This window comes from Phalaenopsis equestris, unplaced genomic scaffold, assembly GCF_001263595.1.
Source record: "Phalaenopsis equestris unplaced genomic scaffold, ASM126359v1 Scaffold001321, whole genome shotgun sequence".
NCBI classification, from domain to species: domain Eukaryota; kingdom Viridiplantae; phylum Streptophyta; class Magnoliopsida; order Asparagales; family Orchidaceae; genus Phalaenopsis; species Phalaenopsis equestris.
The window spans coordinates 36,419-55,926 of record NW_018165760.1 but is presented as its reverse complement, the minus strand read 5'-3'; the positions used below and the strand labels follow the sequence as shown (position 1 = coordinate 55,926).

The window sequence follows — 19,508 nt, the reverse complement described above, 5'->3', positions numbered from 1 at the left end:
GGGCAGCGGAGCGGTTCTGCAATGCACTTTTTTTGTTTGGCAAAATTGTGTTTTACCTGATTTTTTGAAAAGTTATGGCTGAAAGCTGCATTTTGCAACCAAATATAACTAAGTGTGGTGGTTGCTGGAAAGTTGTTGTTTGATTTTTTGAAAAAAAAATATTGTAATAGCCACCGCTATTTTTTGAACAGTTACTTCTTCTGCAACAGCTCACAGTTGTTTCTTCAAATAACTGCAACTGGCCTTAACTGACCCAGAATAGTTTATCAAAATATATCACCCACCTACGTTGAATATACTTATCTAAGAAAACCACTTTTTCCATTCTAAAATTTTGTTGAAGTTAAACTTTACTTTTCTTATCTTTTTCTTTGGTTAATTTAAACATATATATTTCACACTCTTTAGTATCCATTTTATTATAAATATCACTAAAAACAAAATTCTTAAAATCACAAATTAATCTCTTAAACTCCATATATGCCATCTTATATATTTCCTATTTCTTCAAACTTTTACATCTAAACCAATTTTTATACCAAAATTTCCTATTTTTTATTCATTTATGGGATAATTAAATACATAACACCTGAAACGTAGCTATTTACAAAATCTAGCATCCATGTCATATTTTTTGAACTACAGAACCGATGTATTTATGCACACCACGAATGTGCTATTGAGAATTTTATAAAAATGAAAAATAAGGGTTAAACTTTTATCATGAAATTTAATATTTGAGTGAGAATTCTCAAATGGATGAAAGAGAGTGCTTAACTTATAAATAGCAATGTTCCGGGTCCTATGTATGTTAACAACCCATTTTTTTACATTATTATTTCACCGCTAATTATTTTTATTCATAAAAGATTTTCCCTTTGATTATAGAAGAATCACTTTTACAACATGTTTAATAGTACTTGTTACTTTATCCCGCACCGTATTAACTTCGCCGTGAACGTCGCAAATTTTAAGATCTTAAGGTTTGCTCATAAAAATAATTTTATGTCTTTTAAGTGCATTCATCTAACTCTATGACAATATTTTATTATATTGTTAATCTTACAACACTTCATTTTAAAATCCAAAATTAATAATCAATATCGGTTATTTAATTTTTTTACTTGGAATAACCTTCTAATATTTACACTCTTGACGATCTTTTTCCTCATAAGAAAATAATAATTTTTTGCTTTACTAGATCCATTCTTATAAGTGATAATATGTTCATTTTTTTCTTAAATAAAATTAGTAATAACAAAATCATATGCAAAAATATAATCTAATATAACTATCTTTTTTATTAGTCACTCCAAAACCATATTTACCATAAATATTTCTTAAATATTCTATCAATCTATCAAAATGTCTATTTAAACCTCCAATAATTTTTTTCTTTAAGAGGTATTGTTTATATTATTTTTTTTAAGTCATTCAAAAAAATTTTTTGATATATACCCAAATTTACTTAAATAGCATAACCACTTATAACATTATGAATCCTAAAAGCAACAGTAATCTTTAGAGTCATAACTCTATCTCCAATTTTATTAATTTTTATAGCATTATCTTTCAAACTCTTATCAATAACTATATCTACGTCATTTCTAATACGACTTTTATCTGAATGCCAAAATTTAAAACCTAACCTATCAATCTCTTTAAAATTTTCTCCAACACATTAAGTTTATTGAATGCATAAGATATTTATCTTTCTATGAATCATAATATCTACTAAATAATTAATTTATCCATGAGAGTGCCTACGTTTCAAATTTCTATCCTAAAATTTAGTTCATGAACTAACTTATTTGCTTGCATCCGTCAACAATATGGAAACTCGCGCTTACTTAACATTACGCCCAGATGTCTGTACAATAGTTATTGCACATTTTTCACTGTATTCAAGACATTCAACGCATCATTTTCAAGAATTTCTTTAGTATTGACACAAAAATCTAAATGAATCATCTCATAACTTTTCCAAAAAAAAAAAAATTTATTGTCTTCCTTTACCAGCTTGTGAATACTTTAGATCCCATTACACACTTGTCAAAGAAACTTGTCTCACAAAAACTGCACTCAAGAATAAAATTTAATATATTAAGGTGATATTCGACTGGATGGATTAAAGTTACATGTATTTTGAGAATGCAAATTAAAATGAATATGATGCAACCTAATAGCTCAGATTTATTCAATGGTTGTAAAATAAATATAAGAAAATCATTTTGTTGCTTTTTTGGCTATAAAGTATTCCAACATTCTCCCTCTTCACTTATATTCTCCTCCATTCTACAATCATCAATGCCAAAAGAAAATTATAAACATTATTCAAGCTTATGATTCTTCACCTTAAATTTCATACACCTGCCATTAATTAAATTGAAACTTTGATGAACTTGAGCAGTTCTTGGTGAAAAAGGTTGGAGGACAAAAGGCAAGTTTGGTGACCACAATTGAATGCAAATCCCTTGTCCTCCATGCCTTCACTAATAACATCTCTCACTTTATGTATTCTCTTCCTCTCCTACCTTCACTCCCTCCTCACCGCACTCTCAATCCCTTCTTCCGCCTCATTGCCAGATTCATTGGCTCAATCCTCTCTCTCTCCACCATCTACCTCCTCTAAGGTATTACTAAGTCAAGCCGACTCAAAAGCCAGCTTAAGCACAACTTGATAAATGGCTAATAAGCCGAGCTTATTGACCTAGCTAGCCATAACTCGGCTCGTCAACTTGTGTGTCGACTCATTTAAAAAATATTAATAACAAACACTTAAACTATATAAGAATTCAGTGATTTAAATATGAAGTTTGTAAGTTTGTTAAAAGCTATACTTTGCTTTCCTTATTTCAATGTTTCTTATTAATTCTTACCTAATTTCTTATTATTTTCATCATTTTATTATAATAAATGCTTGAATAGAAACCATTTTTTTCTTTCATAATAAATGAGTTGGCTGGTGGGTAAAGGTATTTCTATTTTTACAAATTCCTTTTGGTCACAAAGGCGCAGTTTCAACTCTTCACTTCAAGGCAAGAAGCACTCAAAATTTTGCATGGTCCTCCTATCTTATTCTAATCCTCTTCCCACAATGATGACCAATGTTGCACGATAACTTCTCCTTCACTTCAACTTTACAATTTAAGAACAAGTTTTGCAACTACATCAAGCATGCAACAATAAAGATATCAAAATATGCTCCCATTAGTAAAACCATACAGGAAAAGCCATTACAAACATAATTTAGCATAAAATATGTTTGTTAAAGCAAGAATTTCAAATGACTGTAAACCCATGAATAGTCAATAAACATGAAGGAAAATAGAAAGAATGGATTACAAAACCTAAAGATTTTGAAAAAAAATGTCTGGACCGTGGAACTGCTCATAAAAAATTTGCAAAAAAGAATAACTTGTAGAAAAACCCTAAATTCATTGTTCGTGAAAAAAAATCAAGCACCAAATGAATTAGGGCGCAAATATATTGTACAAAACCTTATACAAGGTCATAATATTGTTAAAAAGCATTTTAAACAAATTAAAAAAAAGAAAATTATATAAGAAAATATTCAAAGCAGCTATGATTGAAGCATATATGTAATAATTTGTCATGTGACCTCTGAATTAAACTTTCCACCGTTGTTTTCCCCGAAGTAGAGAGCTAGAATCGTCTACATTCTCTTCAAAGACTCTATATTGAGAAGGGTGGATTCGAGCTCCAACCACAATCTCTTACTTTCATCCCTGTCATAATACATTATAAGTGAATGATGGTTTAGGAATCTATAGAACTTTTAATTAGTTTGCTGCAAAAGGACATATTTGACCCGCAAAATCAACCTCAAGCATGTGTAAGAGTTAATGTTTCCATTAAAAATTAAGTGATTTTCCCAACCATCATCTACCACATAGCCACCAACCATCCTATTAAATTGCACTCCCCAAGAACCAACTACCCACCATCAACTGACTCATTTATTTGGCTAGAAGTTTATGTATAAGGCTGCAAAATGCATTGATACTAACAGTTCAAAGAAAAGCTTAAGGATGTAGGAGTGAGATGTTCAGCTTGTTTGGGTGTGAGTTCCCAATAAAATGGGCAAGTGAATCCCTGTTTAGTTGTGTAAATGAGTCACCAAAATTTTTATAGGAATGGAACATGACTTATCTCATGTAATTTTCCTTTCATGATAATTAAATTCCTATCAACATTCAATTTCACGTTATTTTGTGCCTACACCAAATTAATAGGTATGAGAGCGAATTTCAACATAGCTTACATAAAACATTTTCATAGGCATTGATTGACAATGATGGAGAAAGTGTCTCATCAAATATTAAGCACAAAAACGAGATTCTTCTATCAAAAAGAAGAAAAATGAAATATAAATTTGAAATTAAGTGGTCTTCCTATCACATACCATATATCCAACCACCTCAATAATTTGTAATTCAAACTACTGACAACCCCCACCAACTACCATATATATTAGCTATGAGATTATTTTAAAGCCATAAAAGGCATGGATATGAAAATACTTTAGGGAGAGCATAAAGTTTAGAACGTGAGATGCTCCACTTTATTGGATGAGAGAGTTCTCAAGATAATGAATGAGTGAATCCCCACTAGTTATTAGTGAGCGAGTCCCCATTATTTTGGGTGATGAATTTACACTTACCTCGTGTAATTATTTTTCACAATAACAAAATCCTCTTTTGATCTACTTCGTTTTTTAGGCTATACCAATAAAGTTTTCTTAAAATGTAGACTAATGTGAAGTGATCCAACACCTTAAGAACCTAAATGTAATTTACCCTGCATAAATAATAAATATTTTATCAAATTTATTAAAATATATATTGATAAGGGTGTCATATAATCATATTGCTACACAAATATATGAGCTAAGAAAATAATATATAGATGATGATGATGATTGGTTAAAATCTAAAATGGTCCCAATGCTTATATTTTGTCAAGTTAGTCACAAAGTATCACTTTTCTACAACTTATTTCCTCACCTGTATAAAAGTGATTCAAAATAGTTGACTAAATTAGGATCAATATTTTATGTCTAGAGGCCAGATTGAGATTAAATTTGCATCCCACTATATGAGAGACCATTTTGGATCAATTTTACATAATCAATAGACAAGTTTGAAGAAATATGATACTTTATGGATAAATTAGTCACATATTTTGAAATTTAATCTTAATAATAAAATGCATAAAATCTAAATTAAATTTTAGAAAAATTTGTAGAGTAATGATTAAATTGCCTTCACTAAGGGATTTGAATGATATAATACGTTATTTGTAATATATTGGTAGGCCTGTCTATATTAATCTTTTCCTAAAACCATGGAATGAAATGGGGCCTCATTCAATAAAAAAGCTCTTCATATAAGATGTAAATTTTTAAATTAGAATATCATAAAATTAAACATTATGCGACTACCAAAATAAAATAAATAAATAAATAATCTAGAAGAATACAAAAGAAAATAAGGAGCTTGCATATTGCCTTATTTGAGGAGAGCACCTAAGGAAACAAAGAATAAAATATAAGATTGCAATTGTTAATACAATAAAATGATACAAGCTAGTACAATCACAACATAAATTTCACATCATATACCATATCAAAGAAAAAAATGAAATATAATTGATTTTAAAAATTACATTAAGGTGACAGTATCTTAAAAAGTAAGTAGAAAATTTTTAAGAAAATGAGAATCGGGAGGACCAATAAAAATTTCATCTACATCATGGGGGTTGGAACCTCCTACTGATTAGCCTAAACTATCAACTACTTCTTGATGAGAGAAGATGGAAACCATATTCCATAGTTCGAAAACCTTTAAGACTATATTATAGGCCTCAGGTGTCATTCTTTGGCATTGTCTGTGGTGAAATAGCGCTTTCGCAATGTAGAATAAATCCTCTTAAACTGCAAGGGTGATAACGGCAGGAAAGATATAAAAGTGTGGGCAGCTTCATACCAAACCAAACATGCAAAATATTATTTAAATTGCATTCTCATAACTAATAGCTGGTAAACTCATCCAAAAAATTTATGAAGAAAAAATGGAAAATAAATAACGATGCCATAATGAGGAAAATAACAGACTTAAGTTGGATGAAAGGTCTGAATAAAGACTTGAACTCAGATAATCTAAGAAAATAGATTGGTTACTTCTGAACTACTTATGGGATAACATAAATAAGCTTAAAACTTAAAGGTGAAAGATAGAAGAAATAAATGCGGTCCAACAAAATTATCATAGCAAAATTGAAGGTTAATGGGCTCCAAATTTTATGTTAATCAAGAACATTCTTAAAGCCACCAAAGTTTACCACTTATAGACTTGTACGATGGCAATTACACTTATTAAGGTTGAACTAATCACCTAAGAACTACCATAACATAAAATATCATGACAAAAAATGATGATGTAACATATGGCCACTCACTTTGCAACTTTTTCTGGGGTGACGTATAACAACTTGTATTTGCAGTTATCGGATTGTAATTCTCTAAGAATCTCTTGCTGTTCAGCCCATTCCATATTGCCGCTGAGGTAAGCAGCGGGAATATTTGCCTGTGAATTTTGTATCACCATGAAAAGCGTCAAAAATAATCATTATGCATGAAACTGTAACAAACAACTGTTAGGTAGAGAATACTACTTGTAGAAGATGCATTATTTGGTCCTGGATCAACGAAACAAGAGGTGAAACCACCAATGTCAATCCTGGGCAAATGAGGGCTGGAAGCTACAGAAGATTTGAAATCGGGACATAAAGGTGGGAATTCAATGAGCATAAATAAATGAAATAAATGGAAGAGTACATTTAACAAGTTTGCCCACAAAAAATTCATATGTAAAACATCGCATGTAAAAGAGAATAAAACTAGTATAGAAACAATTGTATTGGTAAACTACGGGTCTGTTTGGCGCAGCTTATACCTGCGTTCGGCGTTTTCGGAACACCGGGATACCGTTTGAATAATGTGTTAGGGTCGGCGGTGAAAGAACGCGCGTAAGGGTTTATGTTATTATTCGTTCTTTCATCCGCCACTCTAATTACCCCGCGTTCCGCGTTTACTCACAAATTATTATTCGGCTGCCCCTCAATCCCGTCTCGCCGTCGTTGCCCTACATCTGCGATCAGACTTCCCTGATCTCGGCTCTGTTCCTCGATCCCATTTCGCGTTGCCCTAACTTCTGGAATGAGGAGGGGAGGATCCAAGAGAGTTCCAATCATTTTGTACTCACCACCAAGAGGGAGTTGCAGGCAGAGACTTCCCGTCAGATGCTTTTTGGCGACTCCTTTGATGTTTGCTTCAAAAGGTATTAAGATTCCTTTCTGTAGCTTGATCTTTATTGCTGCGCTTCTATCTTCATCGTATTGGTTTCTTCTCAAAATTTATTTTCTTTTACTGCTTTCTGTTAAATTTGTTTCATCCCTTTGATTTCTATTATGGACTCTCAAGTGAAAGTGTACTTTTATTGTTGGGGAAAATTAAACCAAAGTTCTATAAGTATGGCCACTATCTATTTTTAGTTCTTTGATTTGCATCCATTGCTTTTAGTAAAATGATATGAAAGTAATCTTTTCGACCTGAATTATCTTTCTGTAGTGATGAATATATTACAAGGGTGCACAGGATTCTGAAACCAGTAGGTAAAAATAACCTGGGTAAATTATCAACATATCGATTATTTACTTTGTACTGTTAAATTACTCTCCCAGACATACAACCACACTTTCTTTCTTTCTCCTTTTATCCTACTTTCCTAGACATACAGATCTTTTTAGAGGGAAAAAATTCTGCACCAATTCAAAATTATCCCAACACCAATCTATTTATATTTTGATCTTAAGACACAGAAGTATAAACCAATCGAGTAGATATTAATTATTTCAAGCTTGTTCAACTATTTTATTATATCATATTCAGGTTGATATGATAAGTGTATTCTATTTTTTTGAACTTTTCTGTAACAGTTTGAGGTTTCTGCTCTGTGTATTATTTCTCCCACACAGTTCTGTTGCAAACAATTTCACCAAACAGGAGCAGAATGATCATTTATCCAACAATAGCTATCAATAAGTTATTTTGAATAAGCTCCCTCAAACAGCAAGCCAGCTTATTTTGATAATCTGCAGATTATCAGATTATCAGAATAATATAAATAATCAACAGCTGCCCCAAATAGACCCTACAGCAAAAAATAGATGATGGACCATCATCCTGTGTGTGTGTCAATATATGCACGTGTGGTGTGTGCGTCAATATATGCACGTGTGGTGTGTGTGTGTAGAGAGATAGAGAGAGAGAGAGAGAGAGATCCGATCAATTAAATTACTAGACAAAAAAGATCAACCTGGTAGGTTAGGCTCTTTCCTCCACCAGTTGGCATTAAGACAAAAACATCATAGCCACTCATTGTCGCATTAATAACCTCCCTCTGATTAGGGCGAAAGGAATGGTTTCCAAATACTTTCCGGTTGTAGGCCTAGTCAAAAAACAAGCACAAAAATGTTGACAAGAATAGTGAAAACATAAGCAAGGAATTGTCAATTATCAGTGAAATGGCACCTCAAGCTTTTTGCTCCAAGAAAAGTCCACACGTTTCCACCTTTTATCACCAGATCCTTCAATGTACGTAACATCAAGCAGCTTTGGGGTAAACACTTCCCTTTCCACGGGAGCAAATGAACAATTTGGCCCATCTGTGGTTGAGAATGACACTGGAGAATTCCAATTTCCATAATTACTGAATTCATTGCGCACATGAACCTGGGAATCAAATCTGACGCCATCATGGGTTCTACTTAACGGGGTATCAATTAGAAAACTCTGGACAGGAGTGGTTGAGGTCATAGTTTGTGATCTTCGTTGTCCTATATCTTGAAGGTACTTCTCTAACTGTTGGATTTGCTTATTCAAAAGCAATCTAGACAAGAAATGACCAAGCAAAAAAAATATGCATCATAGATTTATTGACATATACGTAAAGGTAAATTACAAAAATTTTAAAATATAGTCAAAGCAAAATATGAATACCTTTCCTGGCGAAGGACTTCAAATTGCTTAGGACTAAGATCACCAGCATTGTCAAGAAGCTCATTTGATATCGTAATCAACCTGTCCTTAATCTCCTGCAGATGATTTGATGCATTCGGACAAAGTGCTAGCTGCAACATTTATGAAATAGCGGTTATCATTATTATGTAAATAGAATTCAAAATTAAAAGAAAAAGGGGACTAATTACACTTATCTCCCGTACAAATAGTCAGCACTACACATAACTTTCATTTTTTTTGAAATTACTTACCTTTGTTTCTTAAGTTCAATCTTATCAGTTTGGGTTCAACAACTTAAAAAAATGGATTGAAGTTAACGTGTGATGTAATTTTGAACAACAAAATAGGCAAGTTTGATTTCATGAAAACAAAGAAGAGCTGTGCAATATTGACTGCTTTATAGCAGGCAAATGAAACTAACCTAAAATAAAAGGTTATATATAGTACTCACATACCTTAAAGCCATGTTTACATAGTTCACATAGTTCTTGGGGCAAGGTATGCCGGCTGAAAGCTGCAACATTACTTTCACTGCAATTTGCAGATGATGGCATATTTTTTGATACAGGTCCCTGAGGTGTACCTACAGCTTGATAATGGCTCATGACTATCTGGTCAACATCAATATTCTGTAACAAGTTGTCAATCATGTGAATCAACAAAGTATCATAATTTTTTAAAAAAGCTTAAATAAATAAGCAAGTACTCGATTCTACCTCTAAAATTTCATCATCTGTAGCATCTACATAACTTCTATCAGCACATCTGTCCACGCCTGAAAACGAGGCCTCGCAATTTTCCAAACTGGAGTTGCTACAAGGCATTGAAGTTATTTTTATATTCTCTCTTAACACATTAGACTCCTCATTAACCTTACTAATACCAATGCTGAAGCTTGAAGAAAAATCAGTGTGTTTTAAGGAACCACAGTTACCGGCCTCTGAGTCATTAAACAAGTTACAACCCCCTTGGTATGTTGAAGTATTTCTAGAGGCTAATAAACCAGCTCTTTGGAAACTCGAAGGTTCCTTCAAAGTTTTACAAGAACCTAAGCCCTCAGTTACAGTAGCATTTCCCCTAGAATTCTTTACAGGAGCAGTGATTCCAGGCCTCAGGTAATTCTTGTTTTTCTGTTGACTATTAAAAAGAGCTTTCCAAGCCTAATAGAAAACAAAATTTCAAATAGAGCAAGACAATAACATAGCAACAATATCAAATGAAGAGAAGCATCTTCTTGTGCCAACTTAAACAGCATTCAATCAGAAGACAAATTAGCAGAAAAGGAACATTTTTTATGATAGCAGGCAGGATAGAAGTTCGAAAACTCCAATCATTTATAAAAGAGAGCTCTAAACCTACCTTCTCAACCTGTGAGCTTTGTAATGTTCTAATTTTTTTAATGTTGCAAGCCATTGGCCTAGAAAAAACAAAGAAGGTAGATAAGAAATAAGATTACGAGCACACATTGATGCAAAACATCTAGCATAAGAATATCCGCAAGGTCCAGAGAAATTAGTAATTATTATTTTCTTTAAATTTAAGCCTTTCGGTGATCATTTTTCATCTTCAAAGCTGAAGCATCCGACCAACAAACTATTAAGCAGTCAAAGCAAAAGCTTGCTACATATTCTTTTTGAAAAAATAAAATAGACAAAAAGACAACATGTTCCCATAAAGAAGAAATATTAGAAAGAACAACTTACATATAAGAAAATAATTAACACAAATAGCGACAAAAAGATATAACCAATGCCTCTTTAACAGGAGCATGTGAGTCTGCGAAAGTTCTTGAGAAAAATGCAAACTGCCTAAGAGACTATGTGGTCGGCAGCACCACCAGTGCATTGGACTCTTAATATAGAGAATTTGGAACTGCAGCTGTTTATTTAAAAGAAAATGAAATTCAATGTAAAATAATAATGTATTTAAAATTGAGCCCTTAGTTAATCTCTTTATATTTGAAATTCAACCAATCTGACAGATTTCCAAATGCACGCATTAATGTAAAGTGTGCCCCCCGCCCGTCAAGCATGTGCAGTGGATAGAAGAGACTCATATGGCATTTAAATAAAATCATGAGCACGTAAGTCAATATCAATTTATGTAAATGAACTCAAATCAAAAAAAATATTTTAACAAAATAAAAAATATGTGGCACCCACCAAAACAAGAAGACAAATTTCCATGGAACTAAGTATAAGCATTTGTAACACACTGGAAAGAATCATATATATCTAACTAATAAGGTTGGAAGTGGAAGAATACAATTTCATTTATTCAAAAATAATATTCCGTATGCCTCATAACTTCTTTTGATGGACCCCTAATTCTAAGTTTAGGATATATAGTTGGCACAAGCACGATGCAATTAGATTTCAAATAACATTCAACTTTATCCAAAAAGCACAAATTTAAAATGACTACACATAACTCCCTGAGAAAATCTCATAAATAAGAAAACACATAAAAACAGCAACTTTGTAAGTAGCATTAGCGAAAAACTAAACCAATGAAACCTAATATAGTCCTAGAAATAGTAAATTGCTACAGTCCTATGTCAGTAAGTCCTGTTTACAAGAATTTCGCACGAATAATATGAACTTCTACTATAACAAATTAATAGAAATCATAGGTAACACCTGTACCATATAGACTAGCATAACAAAAATAATTATCAAACTCCAATAAGATCGACTTCAATGATCTTAACATCGTAAATAATAACAATTTTTTTTTTTATTTCTACCATTGCATTAGTAAAACAGAAGTTGAGGATGCTTTAAGAAAATGAAGTGTGAAAAAATAGCAGGACATGATGATATTTCAAAATAAGTGTGAAAATATTTATGATATCTTGAAATTTATTGGCTTACCAATCATTTTAATATTATTTTCAAAACTAAAAAAATGTTTAACAAATGGAGATAGTCTATTGCTTCCTTTTTTTTTAAAATAAATGGGTTGCACAAGAGTGCAAATTATATAGAAATTAAGTTAATGTGTCATACATTAAAGTATGGGAGACTAATAGAACATAGGTTACAACATGATACAAAAATTTCTCAAAACTCATGCCAAGCAAGTCTAGTATGAAAATTATGCATTTATTGAGAGGTTTGATGGAGAGCACAGAAAGAGTAGGTAGGATCTACATATGATTTTTGTTGATTTAGAAAAAATTTGTGATATGATTCCAAGAGAAATACTTTAGAGAGTTTTAGAAAAAAAAGATGTTGACATTGGTTATATTCAAATCATTAAAAATATGTATACCAGAGTTGTTACCTTTGTTCGAACAAAAGGAGAATTGACCAAGTTTTTATTATTTCAATTGTATTACACATGGATCAGCTTTGTTTTAGTTATCGTTTTGTTTTAGTGATAGATGTTCTTATTGAACATTTACAGGAGGATGAACATTGGTGTTTGTTTTTCACTGATAATATCCTTCTTGTGGATAAGAATAGAGAGAGTTCAAAGAGATTTGATTTATGAGGTCAACATTAGAGTTTAAAAGCTTTCATTTGAAAAAATCTAAAACTAAGTACATAAAATATAATTTCAATAATAGTGGATCAAGTAGCAGGGTTGTAACAATGGGTGATCAAGCCATTAAAAAGAGTGAACGTTTAACAATGGGTGATCAAATCATTAAAAAGAGTGAACGTCATAGATATCATGGGTTTATTGTTCAAAATGACGATATATAGATGGGAATATTGTTAGTATAAATCAATTTGGATGATTGAAGCAGAGGAATGCATCGCATCTATTGTGTGATAGAAAAGTACCACTTAGGCTTAAAAGAAACTTTTATAAGATGATGGTGAGACCTATAATGTTTTGTAGTGCATAATGTTGGCCAGTAAAAGAGAAGTATAAAAAAGTTAAGTGTTGATAAGATGAGAATGCTCAAATGGATGGTGATTTCACATTTAGAGAAAACAAAATGTGAAATGAATATATTCATGAATGGGTTAGAGTAGCTCCAATGATAAAAGAAGATTAGAGGATCAACTTAGATGATTTTTATCACATTAAACATCAATCATCTAATTAAGAAAGTACATGTTTTAGATTTCATATATGTTAAAGGTAGAGGCTGAACTAGAAAAGCTTGGGTATGTTGTGGGCATGTTGTATAAAAAATTTTATCATAATTTATTATAATTAAATGAAAATATGACACTCAATAGGACAAAATGGAGAAAAAAGATTCATCTAGTCAATCCCAATTAGTGGGATAAAAGCTTGATGCTGTTGTACATGACCACCATATAGGAAAAGATGGTACTAAGTCAAGTACCAGCAAGGTATGCTAAACCCTGAAATGGAAACTAATTGTTGAACATGAAATCAAAATAATTTTCAACGACCAACCCACATCCGTTGTCAACCTACCACACACTACGGTTGATGAATCTCCATCTATTGCGCCAAGACCATCAGTAGAGTCTCCCTCTAATCCACAAAAAACATTGAACACCACCATTAAAGCCCTCTTCCAAGCCACAAAATAAACAAACTTACAAGCTATTTAATAAAAAATTAAAAAAAATTACATATATATTTAAGATATTAATCCAAATTTTATTTCATATCAAAATAAAAAAGTGATTCTAAATGGCCACTTAATTGTTGGGAAATTATAAACTGTGAGTTTTGTGAATTTTGTTGTGTCTCATCTAAATTTGTATTAATAAATCATAAACCTTAAGATATCTTACATTGCTAACAAAAATTAGAGTTCTCTTTTTTCGAGAACAGCTCGTGTTCAGCTTGTTAAGTAGCTTATAATTGAACCGTTCATGAAATAAGCGAGTCAAATACGACGAATTTTTTTAAGCCCGGATTATAAATGAGCAGAACATTGACAACCCTTTGTTTGATCATGTTCAACTCGTTTTAGCTCGAGTTTAAATCATTATAACTAATGTGATTATGTGATTTTGCATCTTCTATTGCTTATGAATGATGCAAATTTGAATGCAGTACCCTACAAATATTTTTCTTATTGATTCAATTAAATAAGCCAATTCGAGTCAAACACGCATAGACTAATCACGAGTCATTTCGAACACGAGATAATTACGAACAAAAAATATATATATAATTAAGTTGACACAAACACATGTTCAACTCTCTCTCAAGCTTGGCTTGTTTATAACCCTTGCCAAGATGAATAAATAAATGAACCGCTCTTTGTTATTTCATGTAACAAGAATATGCATGATAAATGTATTTACCTTGTTGATAACATTTCTCTATCATTACTTTCAGGACGAGGCTTTTGTGTGGACAAAGAGAAGAGAAAGTTTGAGCTTAAAAATTTATACTGGGATGAGAAGTTCTCCAAAGCAGTGGCATGTTGCACCCAATTGACTTTGGGAGGCTTGTCCTTGGAAGGGCATTCCTTCTTAATCACATTTCTGTCACACATGAAGGCGAGAGGAACATGTATTGGACTATTAAGAAAAAAAAATATTACAGCGCATAGGAGAATATGGATTTTTTTTAAAAAAAAGAAAATTTACATATGTAGCATGCAATAATGATGTATTTGTATATCTCACACCCAAACGTTCATATTTACATACAAAGCACTTTGGTGTTTTAAACATATGCATAAAATGTTTAAAAACTTGAGTGTTGTGTTTGTAAATATGAAACTTTAACTGTGAAATATGTAAATAAATAAGAATTGCATGCTATGTATGCAAATGCCCCTGAAAAAATAGTACCTAATGTCGTCAAATTTTAATAATAAATTGCTGTATGCCCAATTTAGTGTACCTGGATCGTTCCAAGTTACTCATAAGCAGATAATTGCATTAGCAATGAGGGGTAGAATGCCCAGTAATTAGTAAAACCTGCAAAAAGTAGGAAAAATCATAAGATATACATGCTAGCCAAATAAAAAAAAAACAATTCTAATTAAACCAATACAGAACCATGCCAATAAAGTAATGTAGGAGCCAAGTTCACTAACTTAAATAGTAGAAAACAGAAAAAGGAGTGCAAACCTTATGCAGGCAAACATGTCATTTAAACAATAACATGTTCATTCTTTATTCCTAAAAAGAATTAGATAAGAAGAGTACACATGCTTCAACGTAAAGCACATAACATGAATTTTGTACTGAAAAAGCTTGGCATAGCAACAGGTAACAGGCTAAACCGTACTCAAGTGCAAGAGGTTGCCAAGGTGAACAAAATTTCATATTTTAGTATAACATCTCCGTATGTGAGACGCAGTAACGTATGCCTATATAGCCACTCATGAATTCCATTGTTCTCAAATTAACAAAAACTAGAAAGACACGACCTATCAATTTAGAAGCATGTTGGTGGTGACATAAATGCCAAAATAATATAAGCTTAGAGAAACTAATCGTGATTCTTTAACACAAAAATTTGAATTTTGGAGTTGGGCGCATGTTGAGGATTGGGAAATAGACTACTCAACCTGCACGCACTAATAAGATATAAATGCCCGTCACTGACATAGCAGGCTTCATTGGCACTTAGCAGCTGCAATTTTCTCCATCAGCGGATAAGTCTAACCGCTGCTAAAAGCAGCCAAACAAGAAGCTAAAAACCTCTCACACCATACTAATATAAGATATTATCCAGAATCTCGATAAAAGATGTTGAGAAATTAGGGCGAAGCAAAATAAAAATTGACACAAATCCAGAAGAACACACAGAGATTCACAAGGTTAGATAAAGATGTCTATATCCTCGGGAGCAGAGCGGTGACTTTCTTTTCAATATTCAGAAAAGAGTACAGAATGCAAGATTCAGAATCTCAGGGTCTCGTAGACTCGCCTAGAGTTACAAGTAGGACATATATATAACCCTATAGTACAATATGTAATTACTTAAATTATCCCTGTACCAAACCGCGGGGTGTTGCCCCCGCACCCCAAACTCACATAATGAAACTCCCCCAATTGGACAGATACTTCCGCTCCACTTCGCTCGTGGGCTCCGCTCCGCTCCAGCATTTGTCTCATTTATGATATATAATTCATACTTAACAAATCTCCACCTTAGCGAATATTCAGCCTCTTATGAGAAATACATATGCATAACAAATCTCCACATTGACTAATATCCAGCCCCTTAGGAGAAATACATATGTCTAACAAATCTTCACCTTGGCGAATATCCAGTCCCTTAAGAGAAAATACATCATGAAATTTCTTATGCACCAATGTGGGTTGAGCCACCACGCTTTCGCTGCACTCTCGTTGATCCCCCAACCCACTAAATTTCAAGAGATATTTCTTCATTTCAAGAGACTCCAAATTCTTGTATTATGAGTCATGCCTAACAAATCTCCAACTTGACGAATATCCAGCCCCATTAGGAGAAATGCATATGCTCAACAAATCTCCACCTTGGAGAATATCCAGTCTCTTAGGAGAAATACATATGTCTGACAAATCTCTACCTTGGCGAATATCCAGTCCCTTAGAAGAAATATATATGTCTGACAAATCTTCATCTTGGCGAATATTTAGCCCCTTAAAAGAAATACATGTGTCTGACAAATCTCCACTTTGGTGAATATTCAGCCCCTTAGAAGAAAATACATCATGGAGCTTCTTATGCATCAATGTGGGTTGAGCCACAAATCATTTTAAATAATCTCTTAATTAAGATTTCCTTAATTAAGTTTCTCAGAAAAGCAACATAATCTTTCCAAAAAAAATATTAAAATATTCTCTTAATTAAGTTTCCTAGAAAAGCAATAGAATCTTTCCGAAAAATGATTGAAATATTTTTTTAATTAAATTTCCTTAATTAAGTATTATTTCCTTAATTAAGTATTTCTCAAGTATTTCTCTTAATTAAGTTTCCAAGAAAAATGACTTTTCCTTAATTAAATTTTTCTTAATTAAACTTTCTCAGAAATCATTTTCCTTAACTTCTCTGTTTTTTTCCCAGAAAAGCTCCAACTCTGCTTTCTAGTAAAAGCTCATTTTTTTCCTTCTTAAAAAGCTCCATCTTTGTTTTCCTTCCAGAAAAGCTCTTGCAATTCTGGAGCCTGTGCCTGCAATTCTGCATCCTGGAACCTGGAATATCACAAAAGGGCGAATATTGATTTCCTTCCAATCGGGCAGCCCCAGCTTTCATTTTCCGAGTGCAGCAACAGATTCTCTTTCCTTGCGTTTCCTGAGTCCTGGAATATCTCCAGAATATCTCAGCGCTAAATTTCCTTTTCCGTTGACTTTCCTTTTCCGCGTGAAATTTATTTTCCCACGTCCTCCCTTCCAATTCTCTCCAGAATATCTCAGCGCTAAATTTCCTTTTCCGCGTGAAATTTATTTTCCCGCGTCCTCCCTTCCAATTTTGCTCCTCCGCCGCTCCGTCCAACAAAGGAAATAAGATTGGAGGAATATTTCATCGCCTCTAGTATAGGAAAATCCCCTCCAGCAGCAAAGGAAATCGGAAGCTCTTCCTTGTCTGGTTCGTCTCCTTTCTTTTCTGGTTCACCTCCAGCAAAGGAAATTTGAAAGTTCCTTCCCGCAGCTGCGGAATCAAATGAAAAATCAAAGATTCCTTTCCGATTTTCTCCTCCACTCCAGGCTGCAACCAAACTTTCCTTTTCTGGCGTCCTCGACTTCGCCTGCCGCAGAAAGAACTTATTGAAGTAATTCTTTCTTTTTAATCTATACACCAATAAATTATAAAGCACAATAAAGCTCGAGGTAAAACCACTCAATAAAAACAATAATATGAACATAGCAGCATGTCGAATGCTTAAAAAGGCTTATTTGAATCATTTGTCTGTTTTTTCAACGTTTTATATTGCATGAACCTATAAAACAAGATTTAAAAATCTAATAAGCATACCGCAACGATGGTTTCTATGAACAAGCTAGCACTCCAGCCTTCCTAAAAAAGTTTCATCATAAATACAAATGGAGATAATACAGCTCCGAATCCCTGCATGAAGTAGCATTCCGCCTGAAGGAGAAACAAAAAATCAACGAATCCAGTATCAATTGACTGAGAACGGGATCGGAGGGTAAGAAATGTAATCCAAACCAAGTTCCTAAATCGATAACAACAAATGCCTCAAAATCCATGGCGGATAAGGAGGCAGTGAAAATAACAGAGAGCAAAAGGTTAATGGAGACTTACAGGAATCCAACGACAGCAGAAGAACCCCATAAATGGTGCGCCCGAAGATGGCAGTGCGCAAAATGGATCACTGAGAAGTCGAATCGCGTTCGGATACAGAGAAGGAAGTGAGGAGGGTTTCGAAAGGGTTTTTTGAGGGGATAGGAGTGAAAGAAATATTTTCGCTTCGCTCCTATTCTCCGTCTTCAAATTTGAGCGCGCAAATCGCACTGGAGGAGGCGTATTTTATGAAGATGCGAATCCAGAGGATGTGGACCAAATCCATGAGTCGTAATGGACGAGATTAGGTCACAACCCTGCCCCTCTTACATTACAACGATGGTGCTTCAGCCCGAAATTTTAAGAACTTAACATATAGCTAATGAAGAGAGTAAAACTATTTTTCATTTTTTTTTCCTTTTTTGTATTACATATATATTGATCCGACCTTCAAATTTTAGGGGCATATTTGACAAATTTTTTAACAAAGAAAGTAGAATAATATGATAAATGTTTTATACTAATTTAATCTTTTTTTTATTATTTTGTAAGCTTTATCAAATTGAATTTTTAGATGATCGAAAAATGGTATAGATATTTCCAAAACTAATTATTTTTCAAGCCACTCAAGGCAAGTGTTGGTTTACTTTGTATAGTTCATGATTGATTCGTTTCTGAAAGCGAATGAGTTAAATACTAATATTTTATTTTAGTTTGATTTATAAATAAGTCGAACATAAAAATATATGTGTTTGATAGTGTTTGATTTGTTTTGCTTTGATTAATTAAATAATTTAAAATGATTATATATACAATATTAATGTATATTAAAATTAATTTTTAAGTTTATTATGTTATAAAAAATTTAGACTAAATAAAAATAATTTATATCATTTTAAGTAATTTAATCTCGGAAACATGAGCTTACATTGATGGCCAAGATTAAAACTACTAAAACCATAATAAATATAAAAACTGAAAAAATCAAAGGCTCCAAGTCCTACCTTGCATCCTACAGTCATTCCTCGTGGTTTTCATTTCGAGCTTACAACTGAGAAATCGAGCGAAAACCTTTGTGTTTCTGCTAGGATTAGAGTTTGCTTGTCTTGCCAATATCGTTGTCATGCGAGTCGAGACCAAGTACTTGTCTCATTGATCGTCCCTTACATCTCTCGCTCTTGCTTGTGGCTCTTGACTCATATCTATGAACTTTCTCTACTCCGAAATCATATCCTCCATTATTTTGTTTAGTCATTCTCCTAAAATTTACTTG

At 32.8% G+C, this 19,508-nt stretch overlaps 1 protein-coding gene across 2 annotated transcripts in view; it reads right to left on the bottom strand.

The window, feature by feature from the left end:
* LOC110034002 (ATP-dependent DNA helicase Q-like 4A) overlaps positions 1 to 18,574 on the bottom strand; it is a 38,864-nt gene extending 20,290 nt beyond the window's left edge. For both annotated transcript variants that reach the window (XM_020738218.1, XM_020738219.1), the window contains exons 1-12: positions 18,257 to 18,574; positions 17,966 to 18,079; positions 14,897 to 14,973; positions 14,350 to 14,532; positions 10,463 to 10,520; positions 9,820 to 10,263; positions 9,559 to 9,732; positions 9,083 to 9,213; positions 8,615 to 8,972; positions 8,400 to 8,531; positions 6,697 to 6,783; positions 6,481 to 6,608 (exon numbers count right to left, since the gene is read on the bottom strand). In XM_020738218.1, coding sequence (XP_020593877.1) covers positions 6,481 to 6,608; positions 6,697 to 6,783; positions 8,400 to 8,531; positions 8,615 to 8,972; positions 9,083 to 9,213; positions 9,559 to 9,732; positions 9,820 to 10,263; positions 10,463 to 10,520; positions 14,350 to 14,532; positions 14,897 to 14,919 — 1,718 coding nt within the window. In that variant the 5' untranslated portion in view covers positions 14,920 to 14,973; positions 17,966 to 18,079; positions 18,257 to 18,574. The remainder of the gene's footprint in view (positions 1 to 6,480; positions 6,609 to 6,696; positions 6,784 to 8,399; positions 8,532 to 8,614; positions 8,973 to 9,082; positions 9,214 to 9,558; positions 9,733 to 9,819; positions 10,264 to 10,462; positions 10,521 to 14,349; positions 14,533 to 14,896; positions 14,974 to 17,965; positions 18,080 to 18,256) is intronic.
* Between the last annotated feature and the right edge of the window lie 934 nt (positions 18,575 to 19,508).